This window comes from Tamandua tetradactyla, chromosome 3 (genome assembly GCF_023851605.1).
Source record: "Tamandua tetradactyla isolate mTamTet1 chromosome 3, mTamTet1.pri, whole genome shotgun sequence".
Taxonomy (NCBI): domain Eukaryota; kingdom Metazoa; phylum Chordata; class Mammalia; order Pilosa; family Myrmecophagidae; genus Tamandua; species Tamandua tetradactyla.
Window position 1 is genome coordinate 89,116,208 of NC_135329.1, and position 20,564 is coordinate 89,136,771.

Genomic DNA, 20,564 nt, shown 5'->3' on the forward strand with positions numbered 1-20,564 from the left:
TGCTTCTGCCATGATGAATTTTCTGGCTGTGCACCCTTTCTTCCTGGGTACAGGTCAGAAGTGTGCACAATGGAAATCCAAGCACACACCAGGAGTAAAGAAGTTCTTAATCACCCATGCTCAATGTCTGCCAAAGGTTTATATAATCCCCAAGAGATCCCCTGACTTTAAGTGGTGCCACGGACCTGGATGGAATTACCTCTATGTGAAATAGGTCAGCAGGGATGAGCTGAAAAGATGCTATTTGAGCCTGTACAATTCTATTGAGGGGGACTTACTTTTATGGAAGTCAAGGATTTTTTCATTTTAGTTTCATCTTTGGTGGAGCACCAAGAAATGTGAAAGACTGTATGGTGTAGCATAAAGGAATTCAATACATGCTATGATGAATGAATGAATGGAACATGTTGAGTAAAAGTTATTTAAAACTTGGAAATATCATATTAAGACTTTTTTAAACAAGTCCACCAATCTCCTAGAATGTACTTATCCTTTGCCTTTGCTATTTGCTATTTCATTAGACCCCAGGTGCTATCAAAATACCTATTAATATACATTTATGGACAATAAAGAAGATTTATTATCCTTTAAGATATTAATTAGTTTTGTATCGACCTAGAAATTGTATTCTACCATTTTATTTTTCCAAACAGCTCCAAATATTCATTCCTCAAAATACTTCTTGAATTAATTTTGCCATATTACTGGTTCTCTGTTTAATGAGTTGAATACTTTTTTGATGTGCTCATTCTACATTTGCATGAGAATTATGTTTTGAATTTATTAAAAGATCATACTTTGACAAGGATTTATTGCTCAACTAGCTTAAATTATTGCCTGGGGATAAAAAGAAAAAGCTGAATGAATACCTTGGCCCCTGCTGTTTACAAGTTTAAATATAATTAAGACATGTGGGGAGGTGGTTGGGAGGGTGTAAGAACTGAGATTTGAGAAGGGATATGAGGTGGTATTGGATGGTAGAACTGAAGAGGAAGGTTTGCAGTGCCCTCTAGGAGGAGAGAAAGTGATGAGCCTAAATAAAGCAACCCCCTGCAGTTGCTTTCTGTTAGAGGAGAACATTCAATGTCTTACAGAGTTGGAACAGAACGAAATGAGATAGGTCCATGGATACTGAAAAAGGCAGAATGGAGAAAGCCACAGTGTACTCATGGGATTTGCTTGTTGCCTTCCAAATTAACTGAATTGATAAAACAACCCCTAACTTTCCCTATTTAAATACTGGAATTTTCCCTGATCCTTTTGGACAGGACCCTGCCATACACTGGTGAAGCGCATGGACTCTGGATCCAGACTTCCTGGGGCAAGATCCTAGCTTTGCTGCTGATTCTCTGGTTGGACAAAGCTATCCAACCTCTTTGTACCATGGCATGTTCCATTTCCCAGTTATGAAACAGATAACAGTAATATCTGCATGCAGGTTTTTGGGGGAGGATTGAGGTTTTGGGGGGAGAATATAAAGCAGTGAGACCATGTGAAAAGTGGAGAGTGTCTCGCTGTTCTTATTTTTATTTGTATGTTGGTAGGCCTAAGCTAACGACCAGCACTGCCAATGATAATGTTGAGTGGTAATTATTCAGCATGTAGCTGTGAATTTGCTGTTCAAAACATGACAAGAAGAATTTAAAGCAAAAACAAGATGCACTCTGAAATCCCCATGTAGTAGGATGTACTGAAGACATCCTAGATTTCAAACCACGTGGTACAGTTTGTTCTTTTGGGTACATTTGATGTCTTTCCTCTTTTAAAATAAAAGGGAAGTTTTGAAAGAAGACATTGAAAAGGGATGCTCACCAAGACAGAGCTATCTTTGCTTCTAGGCTGTTTCAGTGAAGAGATAAGGTATAAGTCTTTTATCAGGAGAAAAATAAATCACGCCTTTTTCTCATATTTCCAACGCAAATGAAAAGTTACGGGCTTTTTCCCTGAACTTTCTAAAATCTGTCCCTAAAAGCATTAATAAAAATTACTTAACTGTGTTATCCAAATGTGTTTACATATTCTGTGTATATATTTCATATGTGCATGCATGCATACATCCTACTAAATATGCACACATGTAATCCTATAATATACTCTGTATATATCCAACTCTTTTTAAATATTCAACTCCATATTTTCCACTATACATATGGATATGCATTTTTTTTTTGAGGGGTGCACAGTCCGGGAATGGTACCCGAGGCTCCCGCATGAAAGGCGGACTTTCTGACCACTGAACTACCCATGAACTCTTGGTTATACATATATTTGCACATAGTTTCTGTTGTACATATATTTATATGATGAAATAACAGTGTAAATATTGCAACTAACACCAAAGGTTAGCTATTAATTATCATCATGGGTTTGGAATATAAACTCTTTAAGAAAACGGTTTCTGCCTATTTTTGCCAACTTTGTGCCAGGGCTCTGGCACAGTGCCTGGAACATAGGAGATGCTCGATAAATATTAATGGAAAGATCTTTTTTTCATGAATCACTCAATCTAGTGGTTTGTGACCCTCATCACATTTTAGAATCACTTATAGAGCTTTTATTAATTCCCTCCACCCATCCTTGACCACTTGATTCAGGATGTCTAGAAGATGGTCTCAGACACTGGCTTGTAATGCTCCCCAGTTAATTCAAACCCTGCAGCCCTGTGGTGAGAACCAGTGACCCAGACTGTCTTTCATTCCTGAAAGGCATATTGGGGATCAGTTTTCAGCTCCTCGGGAGCTGGGCTAGAGGATGAGCTCTAGGGTATCCCAATTCTGAGAACTGTATCTCCTGCCTGGACATCTCTCAACACCCGCTTGTGCCAGCCTTGGGGCCAGGCACCCAGATTCCCCAACGAGCAGGACTATCAACCTCTGTTGGTACAGAGGCATCAGTGGCCCATCAATATCTGTCCATTGGGAAAGGAGTAGGCCTGTCCTCAGATACACAGATTCCCCAGGGACTGTCGAGGAGCTACGAGGCAGGAATGACTTTCTGCCCCTGCACAAGTGGGTGGGATTGAGGCAAACTCTGGAAACCCTGTTGGAGAGCATGTCAAAGACAGTCCACCTGTGGTTCTTTCTGAAACGAAAAGTGTCTCTTCTGCAGCAACCCAATTCTCTATCCCACAGCGACAGGGACCTTTTGGACATGCACATCTGGTCTCTGTCTACACATAATGTTGCAAATTAGATGTTATTGGTCCACTTTACAGATCAAGAACCAAAGTTCAGGGCGGTGAAGTGACTTCGCTTGTCAGTGGCATAGACAGCATTTGAACTCTGGCCACTTAGTCTCCAATTCTCTTTTCTTCCTTCTACATCCCTCTTGATCCTTACTAGTGAATCAATTTGACACCGCTCTGCTTTGGATCAAAACATTAGTTTCAGATCACATAGGTTTGAATCCAACAATCTCCCTTCCTAACTATGTGATCTTGGATAAATTATGAACTTCTCTGGGCCTTGGGTAATTTGCCTAAAGGCAAAGGATAAAGATGTTTACCTTACAGCATCTTTGTGAGGACTCACTACCATAATATAGGTTAAAGGCTTAACAAAATTTTTAGCGGAGAGTATTCAGCAAAGGACATTAATGAAAAAATTACTATTATTTTTACTATTATTATTTCGTTTGGCCTATGACTGACTGTTTTTTTTCACTTTGTGATAATATTCTGAAGCTCCTTTCTCAACAAAACCATGAAACTTGTAACTTTAAAAATACTAACCCATTATAAAAGAAAACTGAAATGTGCATGCAACAAACATACAAGCAAAAAATACTAATGGAGCTCACAGTTAACGGAGATTCAACATTTAAATTCAAGTGGTAGCACTTATAAAATAATATCCATAACAACCAATTTAGGACTTATTCCAGAAAGACAAAGTTGTTTAACACCAGAAAAACCTGTCATAGGGCTGGCCTTACATATGAATGAGAAAATACAGTCAAAGGTGCTTAAGAGGAGGTCGAGTCAGTCAGTGGACACCTTGAAAATACAGACAAAATATCGTTTTTTACCCCCCCCACTTGGAAAAGTGTTTTTAACAGTCATTAGATATTAAAAGGGGTCCTCAAAAAAAAAGAGAATATATATATCTACATTCAACATCTGAGTCTGACTTTGAAAACACAAATTTGAATGAGCTAGAACAGAAACATAATTCATTTACAATGATAAAGATTCTCTATCTAGATATCTGACACCATTTTTGTTAAAGGCATGCTGTCTGCTCTCACTCCTCCCGCATGTTGAAAAGAGCACACCAGACAATCAACCTACATTATCTTGCGCTGGTAGGATTATAGATTATTTGTATTTTTTTAATTTTAACTTAGTAGAATTTTACATATTTTTAAAATTAGCAATATTTATTTTATAGAGAAAAGCTGTTGATGGGAAAAATCTAAGTAGCCTCCATTCACGCTTAGTATAAGCATGCTATCATAAAAATATGTTTGACAACTATTTATTTGCTAGACATACGTAAAATGGAAAAGCAAACCAATTTAAAAGAATACTTATTTTCACCAAGACTTTTTATGATAAAAATGTGGATTTGGGGAACAAGAATCAGCATATTTTGAATATCCATTGTGTATTAGGATGTATAGTCATATTAAAATTTACATACTTTCTCTCAAATCTTGCAATTGTTGTTGATGTGAACCGGATATGGCGGTATTTTGTGTCCTACAATTTACTCACCATGGGCTCATTTAGTACTTGGCTTTAGGGTCTCAGGCACCCCAACTTACCTACTCTCCAGTTAAGCTGAGCTGGGCTATGAGAACCACTGAGGTCTGAGGAACTGGAAAAAGCCATTGGAGAGAGCAGGGACACTAATGGGTCATCGCAGTTATCTAAAAAGAGACACAGAAAAAGAGAGAAGCCAGATTCTATTAGCAGGGGATATTCTCAAATGAGGGGATTCATTGCATGTACTACCATCAGGTATTTACCACCACTCTGAACAAGGTCATGGGCCGTTGATTTACATGCATTATTTCATCTTCTCCTCACAACAACCCTAAAGCACAGATACAGCTTCCTTTCACACACCAGGGAAACTGAAGTTCAGGGATGTTAAATCAGTTGTCCGAGTTCACAATGATAGAAAATAATAGAGCCAGAATTCTCACACAGATTTGACTGACCCAAAAGCTGGGCTACCTATTCATTTCTTCAATCTACCACCTGAGCAAAGCCTGGTGACTGCTAATTGAACTTATTCTTTAAGATGGAAGACCTATTAAAGAGGGGATTATTACTTAATACCCCACTTCCAGTCCCTATGTGTCCCTGTAATAATTGTATCTAGAAAGTGAAAAAGTATCTCACACCCAGCTGTGTGAAAGCCTTTGAAAAAAATGAGATCTGATTCTAAGTAATTTGTTTCTATTCCCTAAAATAGGAGAGCATGGTCCCAGTTCTTCTGGAATGTTTATTGTGATTTCACTGGAGTAGCTACTCCTGCTGTTCCCGCCCCACTCAATGTCTTCCCTAAATATAGTAAGAAAGCTTTCTAAGACTCAACTGATGCTTTCAAAATGTAGACCTTGATGGGGCCATAGGCGGAGATGTGGTTTGGGCAACAGATGCATCCTTTCAGGTTGACACTAATATCCTGACCATCCAATCTCACGTATGGGCCTCTCCTTTTCACTCCTGGCATCATGATCACCCAAATGTTCTGTAATCACCACTTGATAAGTTTTGATCCTCCTCTAAGTGGCAAACTGTTTGTGGGACATTGGCAAAGAATCTGGTACATCATAGACCTTTAGTGATGGAGTATTGAAAGAATGGAATGGTGAATGAAGGAAGGAAAAAGGAAAGAAAGGAGGGTATGAAACAATCAGTCAACATAACAGAACTAACACTCTTCTTATTTTTTCCATTTCACATAATTGATCCTGAAGGATGTTGCAAAATGGCTATATGATATCTAGATGTCCTCATTCAAATTTGAAACATTACTCAGTTTGAAAGTTAACTTGGTATGAAAGACTCTCAGAAAGAGGTTGACTTGGCCTTTTTTAAGAAGATATTTACATAGAATTATAAGGATGCTTGTTTATCCAGCAAATTCTTAGAGAGCAGTATTTCAATTAATTCCAGGAAAGTAAAAATTTGCAGGATTAAATCCTTGTTTGTTAAATGTGTTTTTAAAAAAGTGAAGTGGCAAAGTGTATTTTTAGTTTTTTTCCCAAACACAAACGTTAGAAAAATATTTTGAAGTATTCAGCAAACAAAACAGAGCCAGATACTCCCTGACATGCATAACATAAAAATTACAGCAACACGTGCCTCTCAGCTCTTGACCTTCAGCAAATACAAAACCGAGCTCTGAGCCCTTTCTCTTCTGGAAGAAGATGCAGGCAAAAGGGGGCACACACACCTCCACAGGACTCAGCTTAAAAATGTAAATTAATTATGTTATTGATATCTTAGGAAACAATTTGAACTTAATGCCAATTGTCTTCCCTTTCATCCAGAAAATGTAGTAGATGAATGCTGAAAACTGACCCCAGCTGAACTAAGCCACATAGGAATATGCAAAATAGACACAAGAACACGCTTCAAATAACAACCAGGTATCAGTTCTTTACATGCTTTTATGAGTTGCATCCTTCCCTATCTGGTGTTAAAATTTCAGTCCAATATCAGGTAATACTCCTTCCTCCACTTCAAAATAACAGATAAGCTGCAACCCTTTTGATGCCCACTTCCACAGGCAACTGCCGTATTTAATTTAGTAGTTACATTAATTTCTTAAACAGTTACAGTGTAAAATGACATCATCTTTTTTCTAAAATAGTTTCTAATAGTCTCTCTCTCTCTTTTTTTTTTTTTTTTTTTTTGCATGGGCAGGCACTGGGAATTGAGCCCAGGTCTCTGGCACAGCAGGCGAGAAGTCTGCCTGCTGAGCCACCATGGCCCTCCCTCTAATCATCTTTTATGTTTCATTGATGACATATTTAAGCATTGTGCACTTAACCCCATTTCTCCACTAAGCTTTTGCTCAACAGTTCTATTTATTTGTTTGCTTATTTATCTATTGATTTATATATATTTATGCATTTTAAAAATCATGCATAAAGTCACATTTAGCCCAGAGTCGTAACTATTATTTCTGGATTTTCAGAGGTTATTTTTTATATATGCAACCTGCTATTTAGAGTTAAGAATGAAGCCAATCAGATCAGAATGAAAGTAATTCAAAATCTGGGGTAAGAAAGACCCTCATCTACTCTTTCAGACCAAAGGAAGAAAGGTTTATTTTGTCTCAAACCTAAATTTTCTTTAGCACATAATCTAACTCAATCTGTCTAGGTAGATCATTTAAACAGTCCAAACAACATGGAGCCCAGAATAAGAATGAGGGCCTTTAATCCTATATAGCTTAACGTAATACCTGGATACATCCCAGAGTACATTAAGTAGATAATCAAAAAGTATTGGCAAAGTCCCTTGAAGGATGGAAGAAAAATATGGAACTATTGAACTTTGCCACCAGAGAAACCCCTGATACTGTGTCAAACATTAGGGACACCCAAATCAATAGGTCAAGCCCTTGATCTTGAGGCTTGCTCTTGTGAAGCTTATGTGTGTAGTGGAGAAGTCTAACCTACCTATAAGTATGCCGAAAAGTTACTTCCAGAGGCCCTCTTTAGTTGTTCAGATGTGGCCTTTCTCTTTCTAAAGCCAACTCTGCAGGTGAAACAATTGCCCTCCTTTGTGCATGGGACATGACATCCAGGGGTGAAAGTCTACCTGGCAGTGTGAGGGATGAGTCTGGCCCTGGCACCCTGGGATAAACAATGACATCCTGACCAAAAGGGGGAAAAGAAACATAACTAATAAAGTATCAGCAGCTGAGAAAGTTCAAATAGAGTCGTGAGGCTACTCTGGAGGTCACGCTTATGCTAGCTTTAGTTAAATATTGCTACCTACCATAACTTGCCAAACCCCAACCAAAACCATTGCAGCCAATCCTAAAGAATACCAGGGATAATATATGAGATTCTACAAAGGTTCCCTGCACTAGGGTAACTTTTCAGAAACCTACAAACTCCAGGTGGGTCTGGTACCAGGTAAGTCCTAAAATGCAGGGGGGCCACCTTTCCAGAACATCAAATAATTCCATCCCTCTATCCTGTATCATTGACAGCCCCTTCCAACGTGAAAAATTTAGAATGGGCATAGCCCAAATAATCCTAAAAAATGGGAGAAAGACCAAAGTTGATGATGGAATTATACAGAGAAGTTAAGGTTTAACAGATGAGTATGATTGCTGAATCATTATGTTGATATTTCTTTTAGTCTCCATTATCTTAGAGCAGCTAGAAGCAAAACCTAAAACGGTAGAAATATAACCCATACCAAACTCTGAAATCTGTTCTACAACTAATTCTTGTGATGTGCTTTGAAATGTATTGCTTTTTAGTATATGTTGTTTTTCACAAAAATGAAAAAAAAAAATTATTCTAGCCTCCAGTATTTTGGAGCAGCTGCAAGGCAAAATCTGAAATAGTGGAATGGCAACCCATAACAAACTATGAAATCTGTTCTGTATCTACTTGTTGAAGTGTAGTTTGCAAATCATGAATTTCTTTTTCTTTTCTTTGTATCTATGTTATATTTAATTGAAAAATGTAAATAAAAAAGCCAACCTGGACAACATGCAAATGCACATGCTCCAATAAAACTTTATTTATGTATGTTGAAAAAAACATCATGCATAAAATACAGTATTCCCATATAGCACCCTATTATTAAAATTCTGCATTGGTCTGGAAAATTTGCAATTCATGCAAACAGATTTTTATAATTGTATTATTAACAATAATCAATTATTTAAATTAGGGTTCACTGCTTGTGCAGTACAGTTCCAGGAATATTTAAAATATTTTTTCCTATTACCATACATACAACATAGCATTTCCCTTTTTAACCATATTCAGATATATTTCAGTGCTGTTTATTACAATCACAGTGATGTGCAATTATTGCCACAATCCATTACCCAAATATTTCCATCATTACAAATGGGAACTCTACATTTTAAGCTTTAATTTCACGTTCCCTGTCACCACCCTATCTCCTGCTAAACTATATATTAGATTCCTTCTCCATAATTGATTATTCTTATTATTTTAAATCAGTGAGATCATAAAATATTTGTCCTTTTAGTCTGGCTTATTTCACTCAACATGATGTTTTCAATGTTTACCCATGTTGTCACATGTATCAGAACTTTATTCCTTTTTTACAAAAGAAAAATATTCCACAGTAGGCATATATCATATTTTGTTCATCCATTCATAGGTTGATGGACACTTGGGTCGCTTCCATCTTTTGGCAGTTATGAATAATTCATTGTGATCATCAGTATGAAAATCTCTGTTTGAAGCCTGGGTTTCAATATTTTGGGTATATAACTAGTAATGGGATTGCTGGGTCATATGGTAATTCTATACTTAACATTCTGAGGAAATGCCAAGCTGTCTTCCACAGTGGCTGAACCATTTAACATTATCACCACAATAGAATGAGTGGTCCTATTTCTCTGCATCCTCTCCAACACTTGTAAGTTTCTTCTTTTTTTGTTTTTTTTATTAATACTAGCTTTCCAGTGAGTGAAATGATGTCACATTATGGTTTTGATTTGCATTTCCCTGATAGCTAATAATGATGAGCATCTTTCATGTGCTTATAAACAATTTGTAAATGTTCAGAGAGCTATCTACCCAAGTATTTTGCCCATTTTTTTAATTGACTGGTTTGTCCTTTTGTTAAGTTGAAGGATTTCTTTATATATTCTGGATATTAAACCTTTATCAGATATGTGGCTTCCAAATATTTATGTAGGTTATTTTACTTTCATGATAAAGTCTTTTGGGGCGTAAAAGTTTTTAATTGTTATGAGATCCCATTTATCTATTTTTGTTGTTATTTTGTTTGTGCTTTAGGTATAAAGTCTAAGAAACCATTGCCTAGCATAAAGTCTTGAAGAAGATGCTTCCCTATGTTTTCTTTTAGGAGTTTGATAGTTCTATTTCTAATATTTACGTATTGATCCATTTTGAGTTGCTATTTTTATAAGGTGTGAGGTAAAGGTCCCTATTCTTTATTTTGTAAATGTATCACCAGTTTTCTGAGTACCATTTGTCAAACAGACATCCTTTTTCAATTGAGTGGTCTTTGCCCTCTTGGCAAAAATCATTTAGCAAAAATGTTAGGGTTGATTTCTAAGCTCTCAATTCAATTCCATTGGCCTATATATCTGTCCTTGTGCCAGTACCATGTTGTTTTAATTACTGTGGATTTGTTGTAAGGTTTCAGATCAGGAAGTATTAGTCCTCTAACTCCATTCTTCTTTCTCAGGATGGCTTTGACTATTTGTAGCCCTTTATGTTTCAGAATTGGCTTTTCCATTTCTGCAAAGAAAATTGTTGGAATTTTGATGGAGATTGTGTTGAATATGTAAATCACTTTGGGTAGGATAAATATCTTAACAATATTTGGCCTTTCAATACATGAATACAGAATGTCCTTCCATTTATTTAGATCTTGATTTTTTTTAGCAATGTTTTGTAGTTTTTTTTTCTACAAGTTCTTCATATTCTTGATTAGATTTATTTTTAGATATTTGATTCTTTTATTTGCTATTGTAAATGAATTTTTTTTTTCTTGATTTCTTTATTGTTCATTGCTTGTGTAGAGAAGCAATGCTGATTTGGGGGCATTGATATCATGCCATTGCCATCTTGTCACTTCTTTGATTAATGCCTATTTTTATATTTATTTGATTTTTCTCGTTTTACTGTATTGCATTCTTTCTCTTTTCTGTCTGGGTATATTTTTTATTTATTTTCCTTGTGGTTATCATGGGGTTAAAATTTAACATCCTTAATATATAGCAATCATATTTGATTTGCACCAACTTGTCTTCAATATCATACATATACACCGTTCCCTATCCCTATACATCTCCCTGCCTTTTCTTTTTGTAATTGCTACCATGTACATATGTACATTATATTTCAAAATCATATTTTTGTTGCTTTTTATGCATCTGCATTTTAGCAACTTTGGGAAGTAAGAAGTAGAGGTACATGCCAAATAATACAATAATACTGGCACTTACAATTATTGAAGTGGTTATTTTGACCACAGTTCTTCATTTCTTAATGCCACTTTGAACTGATGTTTAGTGTCCTTTCCTGTCAGTTTGAAAAACAGCCTTTAGTGCTGCATGCAATGCAGTTTCAGTGGCGATGAATTCCCTCAGCTATTATTTGCCTGAGAATGTCTTAATCTCTCCCTCATTTTTGAAAGAAAGACTTGCTGTATATAAAATTCTTGGTGGCAGTTGTTTTCTTTCAGCACTATAAGTATTTCAACCCATTGCCTTCTTGCCTTTGTGATTTCTGATGAGCAATCAGCACTCAGTCTAATTGGGACTCTCTTGTCCATGACATCTTGCTTTTCTCTTGCAGTTTTCAGAGCTTTTTCCTTGTCCTTTGCATTTTATAGTGTGTTCAATATATGAAAGTGTATATTTTCATCATGTTTATCCTGTTTGGTGTTCTCTGGGCTTCTTGGATGTTTGTATTCATGTCTTCTGCTAAGTTTGGGAAGTTCTCTGTCATTACTTACTTGAATATTCCTTCTGTCCCTCTCTTTATTCTTTGCCTTCTGAGATGTTCATAACACATATATTGTTATGCATGATAGTGTCTCAGAGATATCTTAGGCTATTTTCACTTTTTATAATTCTTTATCTTTTCCTTCTTCTCCTCAGCTTGACTCACTTCAAGTATCTTGTCTTTAAGTTCATTGATTTTTTTCTTCTGCCAACTCTAATTTGCTGCTGAAATCATCTCGGGAATTTTTCATTTCATTTATCATGGTCTTCCAGTCCAGTAGTTCTGTTTGTTTCCTTTAATTTTTTTTTTTATCTCTATTCTAAGATTCTCATTTTTTTCATTCACTGTTTCACTAGAATATTTTAATTCTTTCTTTAGCTTTAACTCCTCGATCATTTTAAGATCAGCATGTTCACATTCTGGTTTTTGTTGGTGTTTTCTGGATTTCTATCCTCTTCCTTTAGATGGGCTTTCGATTCCTATTTTCTTCATCTTGTCTATTGTTGCACACTGTACATTTTAATATTTTAAAATATTAACTCTGGAATTTATTGTCTGAGGTATCTGTTTCGTAAGTTTGTAACCAGCTGATGATGAGACAGAAGTTTTCTTTTTTTTTTTTTTTCAAAATTCTGTGACAGATTTTTGGTCGTTGTTTCCATTTCAGAAGTTTTCTTGACCTACCTATCAGGAAGGTCAGCTCGAGATGAATGCAGAATGCAGGCTACCCCCTTTCTTTCTTGGGCTGGCCCCACTCTCTGGGACTTGGGATTGTTAGTTGTTTTGGAGTTGCTCTGTTTACAGAGTTTGAATGCCCACTCTATTTCCCAGGGGCAGACCTCCCTTTGCAAGATCTTTAAAGTAGGCAAGGCTTTGCCCCTGGCTGTTGCCTCTACAGTTTCTTACCCTCCTTTCATTATCTCTAGCTGCTTTCAGCTGAAGACAGTTTGTTTTTCTGGTTGGGAGAGAGGAGGTGTAGATGTTGGAGATGAGTTTTAGAAGTCAGGGTTACTCAACTGGAACAAGGCCAGGGACCTAGGAAGGGAATGAAAACAAGCTCCAAATGGACCTGAGAAGGGTAAGATTGCCATGAACTTCTACAGCTCCCCAGAGCTGTACTTTCTTGATTTGTCCAGCAAATGTAGCCCTTGACCTAAAGCATGTTGTCTTTAGATCTCCTCTGTCAAGCAGCACTCAGAGCTGGATGCCAAAGGGATCCAAAGTCACTAATCAAAAGCTGTTATGTGATAGGCCATACCTACCCCTGATATTGAGAGGAAGGTTTTTCTTCTCTTTCTGTCACCAATGAGCTCTCCAGGAGCTGAATACCATAGCATCCTGCAGAGAGAGTGGGGCATGGGCACTGATATCTGCAATATGGAGAGAGCAATTTAAGAGGTTTTTAATTAAGATCCCACTCAAGCCAGTAAAATGGGTTCACAGGTTTCCTGACTTCTGAGCAAATAACCTTTTTTCTGTCTTCTCCAGCCTTACGTGGTGGTACTCTAGCTTCACATAGCACTGACTTCTGGGAAAGCTAATTTCCCAAAGCCCTTGGCCTTAGACAGCCAGCTGCCACTACCTCTTGTGAAACAGGTCTGCCCTTAATCTCAATTGCAGGTCAGATATTGTATTTTTACTTTGGAAATTAGTAAAAGCATTCATTAAAAACCAATCTGTACTAATGAAAGGTCTAGAGTAGTTTTCCTCAAGATTCCTGACCTCCCAGACCCTATGCATTTGCAAGTGGCTTTTTTTGTTGTTGTTGTTAATAAATATGAACTTTCCGTCTCCTATCACTAAAAGTACTAAGAATGGGCAAGTTTCAAATTAGAGAGGAGGAAAAGCCCCTTGTAAACATATACCTCCCACTCTAGGGCAGGTAAGAAACCTCCCTCCTATCACTGTCACATGGATCACCTCACCTAAATTGAGAACAGACCAGGTGTTGAATTGAATTACCCTCTAACCTTTGGGACTTAGGCTTTATCAATATAACCATTCTAAATCTACAAGTGTGCATTATTTTTAGACATGTGTCCTATTCTTAAAGCAGAGGAGTCACCTAGCATAAATGAGAACAATAATTAGGGCTTTTATTATTTGATTCATAATTTGGGACAGGCTGATAGTGGAAAATGTCAGAAGGGTTACAGCTAGAAAGTCCCAATTCTAGATTCGTTTGTTCTAGTGACTTGTTAGTTACTCTAGATACTACCTTCAAGTGCTTGAAACTTTATTTCTATTGTCTGCAAAATAGAGCCATCTCTGTCATATCTAGCCATAGAATCATTAAAGATGGAATAAGAATAGATCTCTATGTTTTCTTTTAATGCATAAAGCACAGAATGAGAGGTGAAAGTAGGATATGAATCATGGTCTTATTTGAGCAATCAAGAGTAACTTTTTGAGCAAAAATTGTCAAAAAAACTTTCTGAGACTTGATTTCACGATAGTACTTTTCCACTGAAGGTTTACAATTGTCCTGATGAGAAGACGGATATGAGGCATAGGGTAAATGAAGGGGATGAAGATGCAGGCAGGAGAGGACAATGTTATATGGGGAAATTCTACCCTTCTGGGCAGTGGTCGGCTTTGACAGTTGGGTTAGCAGCACCCCAAACATGCAGCTGGGAAGAAAAGAACTGAAACACCATTTGTTTCACTGTCAAGCAAACCCATGTTGTTGAATTTCAGGCTCCACTTAGGTTTCTGGGTCGGTTAAATCCACCAACCATTACCTCCAAAAGCACATATAGATATGCTCTGTGCACCTGTGATTATACAGGGAACAAAGGAAAGGAGAAGAAATTGGGGAGGGCAGAGGAGTATTTGAACTTCACCAAAACAACAAGCAAAAAACAACTATTGAAGAACTAAAAGTCAGTCTGCTCTAAAACTCTCTTCACCAGGGGCACATGATCTGAGATAGCCAGTAACAATTTCTGCTACAGTCATGTTCCAGGAATGAACAAAACCTCACAGATGTGTTGATACAGGAAAATATTTTCAAACTATATTTTTAAAAAGTCTTTTAATGGGCCCTTTCTCTAAAATATTTTGTTGCAAAAAGGAAATGGGATAAAAAGGAAATTTAAAAAAGCAAATCCTATGCACACGCCTTTATTACTCTCCATTTTTCTCTAATCAGTGGCTTTCCTGTCACCATAAAGGTCACCTCCTGTCACCCAATCCAGATCCACTTGATGCAGATAAAAACCTCTGCCTAAGGATGTGATCCAAAACAACTCCCTCAGATCTTTCCTTTCAGTAGCAGTTTGACAACACTAGTTCTACTTGAAAATGACCTGTAGTTTCATTGTATCAGAAATGGAAGGTGTTTAGGCAGAACCCTTTCACCCATGATGTGACCAACCCCTAGCAAATATTCACAGAAGCTTCCCCCATCCATGATTTCCAGGAAACCCACTGAGCCTACACCAGCCCATGCCCTCTTGCCCTCCTACAGTTGCAATCTTGTAATACGGTCCCCTTACCCAACATCTGCCCTCTGGCAATTGCATCCCTGCATGACTACAGCAGCAGCGTTTAAATTTTAAAGGACTTCAATGAAAAGCTGCCAACTTCTGCTTAGCCGCCCCTCCCTTCCCACTACTAAACCAACCAGTAAGAACATGCCAATTCCCCTCATTCAAACTAGACAATGAGAATCCACCGCCACCCTTTCCCTATTACCCACCAACCATCCTATATAACTTGTACCGTTTCCCCTGCTAAGTAAGGACTGTGCCATCTTAGGCTTCAGCCCGCCTGTGCATAGCCTTGCAGTAAAGCTCCTTTGATAGAGTTTATGTCTCTTCCTCTCCCTCCTGATGGAAAAACCTATCAGAAGAAACCTCTGAAATTACAGAATCCTCATATGGCACGGTAAACAAATCACCACCCTGTGTAAATCTGGTGACCATTAGTTGTATTATTCTTTATAAGATTTATTAAATCATGATTTTATTTATGCAAAAGAAAGAGCATAGGCTCATTTCCTTGGCAACAGGAAAACAGTGAAGAAACAGTCTATAACTTTCAAAAGAATTTGAATACCTTCTCTATTTTTCTCACCTTCTTATTTCTTCTGTCAACATTCTCCTACATAGCAAAAACAGACAAATGAGAGCTAAGAAGAAAGTAAAAAGAAAGAAAGGAAAAAGAAAAGAAAATAAACTCAATTGTTTCCTTATTAATATTTGTATGCACCCTCAATTCAAACATTTTATTTGATATTCTCAATCTGAAGAAGTAGGGATAATATAATCTTGAATATCTATATATTGTCAAATGCTAATGGTCTTTTGCATTAATTAAAAGGTAAAGGCACAAAATAGAATTCTAAATAAATGTGATATTTGTACAGCTTCTTAGAAATTATCATTGAGTCTTTAAGATGATGCTGGTTTAAGTAAGATTTTTTTATGCCGACGTATATTATTATTCATTATTATTAAAACACCAATAGAGCTACAGATGGTACTGAAGTTAAATTGTGTGCATCGTCTTGATTACCACAGTAAATTGTCTGTATAAGGGGATTTGGTGCTTAAAAGATTCACTTGTATTTATAGGTGAGATAAAATTCCTCTTAGCACTGGACAGTTAATGGCCTACTTTGTTTAAAAGACATATAATATACATTTTGTGTAGTGCCTACAACGGTGCTTAGAAGTGACAACTCACACTTTTAGCCTCATTTATTTTTCCCCTCGTTAGCTATGATTTTACTTAGCAAACAAATAAAGTAAATACTATGGTATTACTCTTGAATTTGACCCATCCCCCTTTTCCACCATGAAACCCAAAAAGATAAATTACTTCATAATGAGCAGTCTGAGAAACATAGTTCTCTAAAATGAGTCATGAAAAGAAGATTAAATCTTTATCCTGTCATCCCTCTCCAATTTAGATCAGTGCTTGGTTTCTGATCACCTACACATGGTGGTGCACATGCCGGTGGAAGACAGAATGTTGTCAGAGACATAGCTCCAGAACTCAAGGAGCCAAGCATCTGTTTGGCTTGAAAGATGATCCATATGTTTCCATACATATGCACCCAAACACATATACATATATGCATTGATACATATATATGCATGCATAAATATATATATATTTATGTTTAAGATAAATTCCATGAAGAAAGCCATTGGCATGGGATTGATGAATCCAGGGCTCTATTCTCCCTTAGCTGTGAATGCTTTCTATTTTTACCCTTCTGCATTTCAGATTCCTCAACTGTAAAATTGCTTGTTCAATCAACGAACATCAAATGCACACATACTAGGTGTCAGAGTCATGGTGCCTTCCTCAGGCATGGAGAGGATAGATACATCACCAATGTGTTGCAACAGTGCTAGGAAAATGGGGCAAGTGGCACCTAGGAGGCAACAGAAGCATCCAGAGGACAGGGCCTAGTCCTATCCAGAGATTAATAAGAGAGCCCTGGGATTCTTGCCAGGGTTTTGAAATGTTTCTTGTGTATATTTTAAGAAATGTTTATCAGTAAATACTTAACTTTACTTAAAAGTGACTTGCTATGATCACATCGCAATTAAACCTGGGAAGTGTATCTGCAAAGCCTGCTGATGCCATGGACTCGGGACACTGTCAGCAGTCACTGCAACAACTGAGAGGAAGAGCATCACCCTAATTTCACCACAATTTCCTCTGTCCGTTTTCACATGCTAGTCATGGTCTAAGTGTGGCTCTGAACTGAGGTCAACGAGACACTTTGTGTGTCATCCCTCTCAAAACCTGGTTCCAACCTCTAAAATGATGCTGGGTTTGCCCAAGCACAAGGGCCAAACTCCTACTTGACTGAATACCCTTAGTAAATACACCTCTTTCTCTTGGATTTCTAAGAACATCTGCATATGAATGCCACACATTTATCCCAAACTCAGTGGTCCCAATATATACTTACCTAAGTTACTTTCCTTTCAGACTGCCCAATGTTTTCCCATATTGCCTGTTTGTTTTTGAGGGGGTTGGGTCTCAAGTTAGGGAAATTGGGTTCACAGTTGTTATTTTTTTTCTATCCTTAAATCTAGTTTGTCAATGATTTAATCTAATTTGATAAATATTTTCTAATTTCCCAAAATGTGAGGTACCTAATGTGCCAATGGTATGGGAATACCAAGGGACATTCTGGGTAGGGATTTTTTTTCTTGGGGCCCCTAGCACTTAATATCTGAGAGTATGTACATGTTCAATAAATCTTCATCGAATGAAAGGATGAATGACCCAGTCCTATTTTATTCTTTAGAAATATCATTTTTTTCTGTTACCCACTCCTTGACCCTACTTGAGACTTTTCAAATGTTATATTACAATTTTTGCTTTAGTTCTCTCAGTTAGCTAACTACCCGTCTCTACCCCCATTAAACCATCCTTTCTATAATCCTTTTCTTCACCCAGATCATAGTAGGACGCCACCTACTCTAAATTGACTCCTAGCGCTTTGGCTTCACTTGCAAAATTGACATCAGAAAGATGAAAAAGCAAAGAAGGAGCTAGTAGCCTATGGAAGTTCATGAGTCCAATAGGAACAGGCCATCACTGGTGAAACGGCAGGTTGGTCAGTGTCAGGAGCAAGGTCCAACAAGCAGCATTCTGTGATTGGATGAGCTTTGGTGAGAGAGTGAAGGGTCCTGCCCCAAAGGCATGACTCTAACCAGCCTAAACCCAAGTATGCTAACATTATTCAACTTTCAACATCAGGAATGCTCCTTCAGGGCTACTTGGATAAGGCAGAGGATGTGAAAATTTTATAAGGCCTCTATAGAGCAGTGTAGGAGAGGTAAGATTCACAGAAGAAAAAGATAAAACCTTTCTGTGAAATAAGAAGCTGAGTGGTGGCTAAGCTTTTTTAGGGAGTTTGAGACTGATAAAGAAAAAAGAATCTTTGAAAAAATAAAAATGTAACTGTTTCAAAAATGTTCCTAAACATGACTGCCACCCTCCTCCCACTCCTACCTCTCAAAACACACACATGCACACACACACACATACACATACACCATCACAAAGTACACCGCCAAATCAGGTTCAGAATTTATTGCATTTTCAAAAAAAGCTAAACTGGTTGACCAAAAGAATAGAATATAAGATGGGGGGAAACTGGGAAATAAAAGGTTTAAAAGACTAGCAGAGATTGGGATTTTTCTTTAAAAAATATGCCATTCAAATGGTAATGCATGGAATATTAAAACAAGGGGAAAAAAGACAACCAAATTCCTGTAGAGATCTTGAATCTGTCAATTTAGTGCTCATCAGAGTTGAGAAACTATCTTCTCAAGGACTGTGTCTTTTTAAGTAGATATCTATTATTTTATTGAATTCAATGGAGCTAAACTTCCAATAGCTAGTTATGATACTGCATTGAGTGCTCCTAAATTACACTGAAAATCCCAGTTACTCCGGAGACCTTGATCTTAAAGTGGAGCCCAATCAATCCATGCACATAAATAAAATCCTCTTCATCTCTCATGGGTCCAGCCAGAGTGCTCCTAAAGGAAACATTACATTTCCTGATGTCATCAATCAGCTCATTGGAGTTTAGGAAAATGTCTGATAAAACACAATAGACGTGGGTTGGGAACTGACCAGCTGGCTGATAGAACAACCAATGAGGTCATATCAAGCCGTTTCTGAGTGGAAAGGATAAGCATAGGCTGATCATTTGAGCAAATACTGACCTTTACCGGTCTTTGTTGTTGCAAAAATAATGCCAGCCTTTTGGCAGGACTGGAAGCTGTGGTCCTTCAAATTTTGAATCTGGCTGGGTGTGTATATATTTTTCTTCTGGACCAGCAGGAGACTGTAGCATATTTGATAAACTTCCAGACATTGGAATACAACCCAGTCTGTATTCATATTCTGACTCTGCAATTTACTAATTCTATGTCCTGGGGGAAATGGTTTATTTCCAGTTTTCTCTATGTAAATGGGGATCCTCACTATATATATATAGTGATGTATATACTTGCAAAGAGGACAAAAAGAGGCAATTTATGTCAAACACCTATCCAGTGACAGGCACATATTTGGATGCATATTAGTTATCTTGTTTTTCCAGTATTCTCTCTTCCTCAAATTCAAATTCATGGTGACAAGTTCCAGACACTGGATTTGAAGAATGATATTTCTGGCATCTTCTACTATATCTTTAGATCTTGCCTATTCAGACTAATTAACACTTTCTTTAGGGTTCAGAAGATAATTACTTACCAAGAGCTTGTTCTCCTTCTGCATTACTTGGGCTCTAAAATCAAATACAGAACCTTCCTATGTTTTAGCACCATTCTTTGTATCTTAAACAAATGTTTGTTAAACACAGGGTGCCACACCTTGTGCTCTCTGGACGCAGATGTTGAATCTTAAGGGAACTAGAGACCCGAAGTTCTTATATAACATTAGAGGGCATGGAGCAGAGAGGGGCAAAAGGCTAGTAGAAAATGTATGATTTATTAAAAGAGGGTCTCCCATCTTTGCGTTTTTAGGTCAGAAACTTAAAAAGCTGAAAAGCACTACTTTTGGTAAGAGTCACAGCAATTTGTATTTTAGAAAGTTTGGACTGATTTCAGAGCAGAGAATGGTGTGTGTGTGTGTGTGTGTGTGTGTGCGTGCGTGTGTATGTGTGTGCATATGCACATGCATCTGCAGTGGGGATGGGGACCCGGTAATGGGGGTAAAAAAATTACAGTCGCAACACCTGATCAGTTACTATAGAAATAGTGAAGAAGAAATAATAAATGCCTGAACTAAGGCAGTGGCAATCAGAATGGAAGAAGGGAGAAGAAATTTAGTCTTATTGTATCAGAATCAGCATGACCTGCTGAACTGAAAGGGAGGTAAAAACGAAGGATAACTTTAAGACCACTGGCTTCAGTGAC

The 20,564-nt window shown here is 37.4% G+C and overlaps 1 protein-coding gene across 1 annotated transcript in view; it reads right to left on the reverse strand.

Moving 5' to 3' along the window:
• Positions 1-20,564, reverse strand: part of CNTNAP5 (contactin associated protein family member 5) — an 818,968-nt gene that overhangs the window by 633,288 nt on the left and 165,116 nt on the right. The window contains exon 2 of the mRNA XM_077153509.1: positions 4,765-4,869. Within this exon, the coding sequence (XP_077009624.1) occupies positions 4,765-4,869 (105 nt within the window). The remainder of the gene's footprint in view (positions 1-4,764; positions 4,870-20,564) is intronic.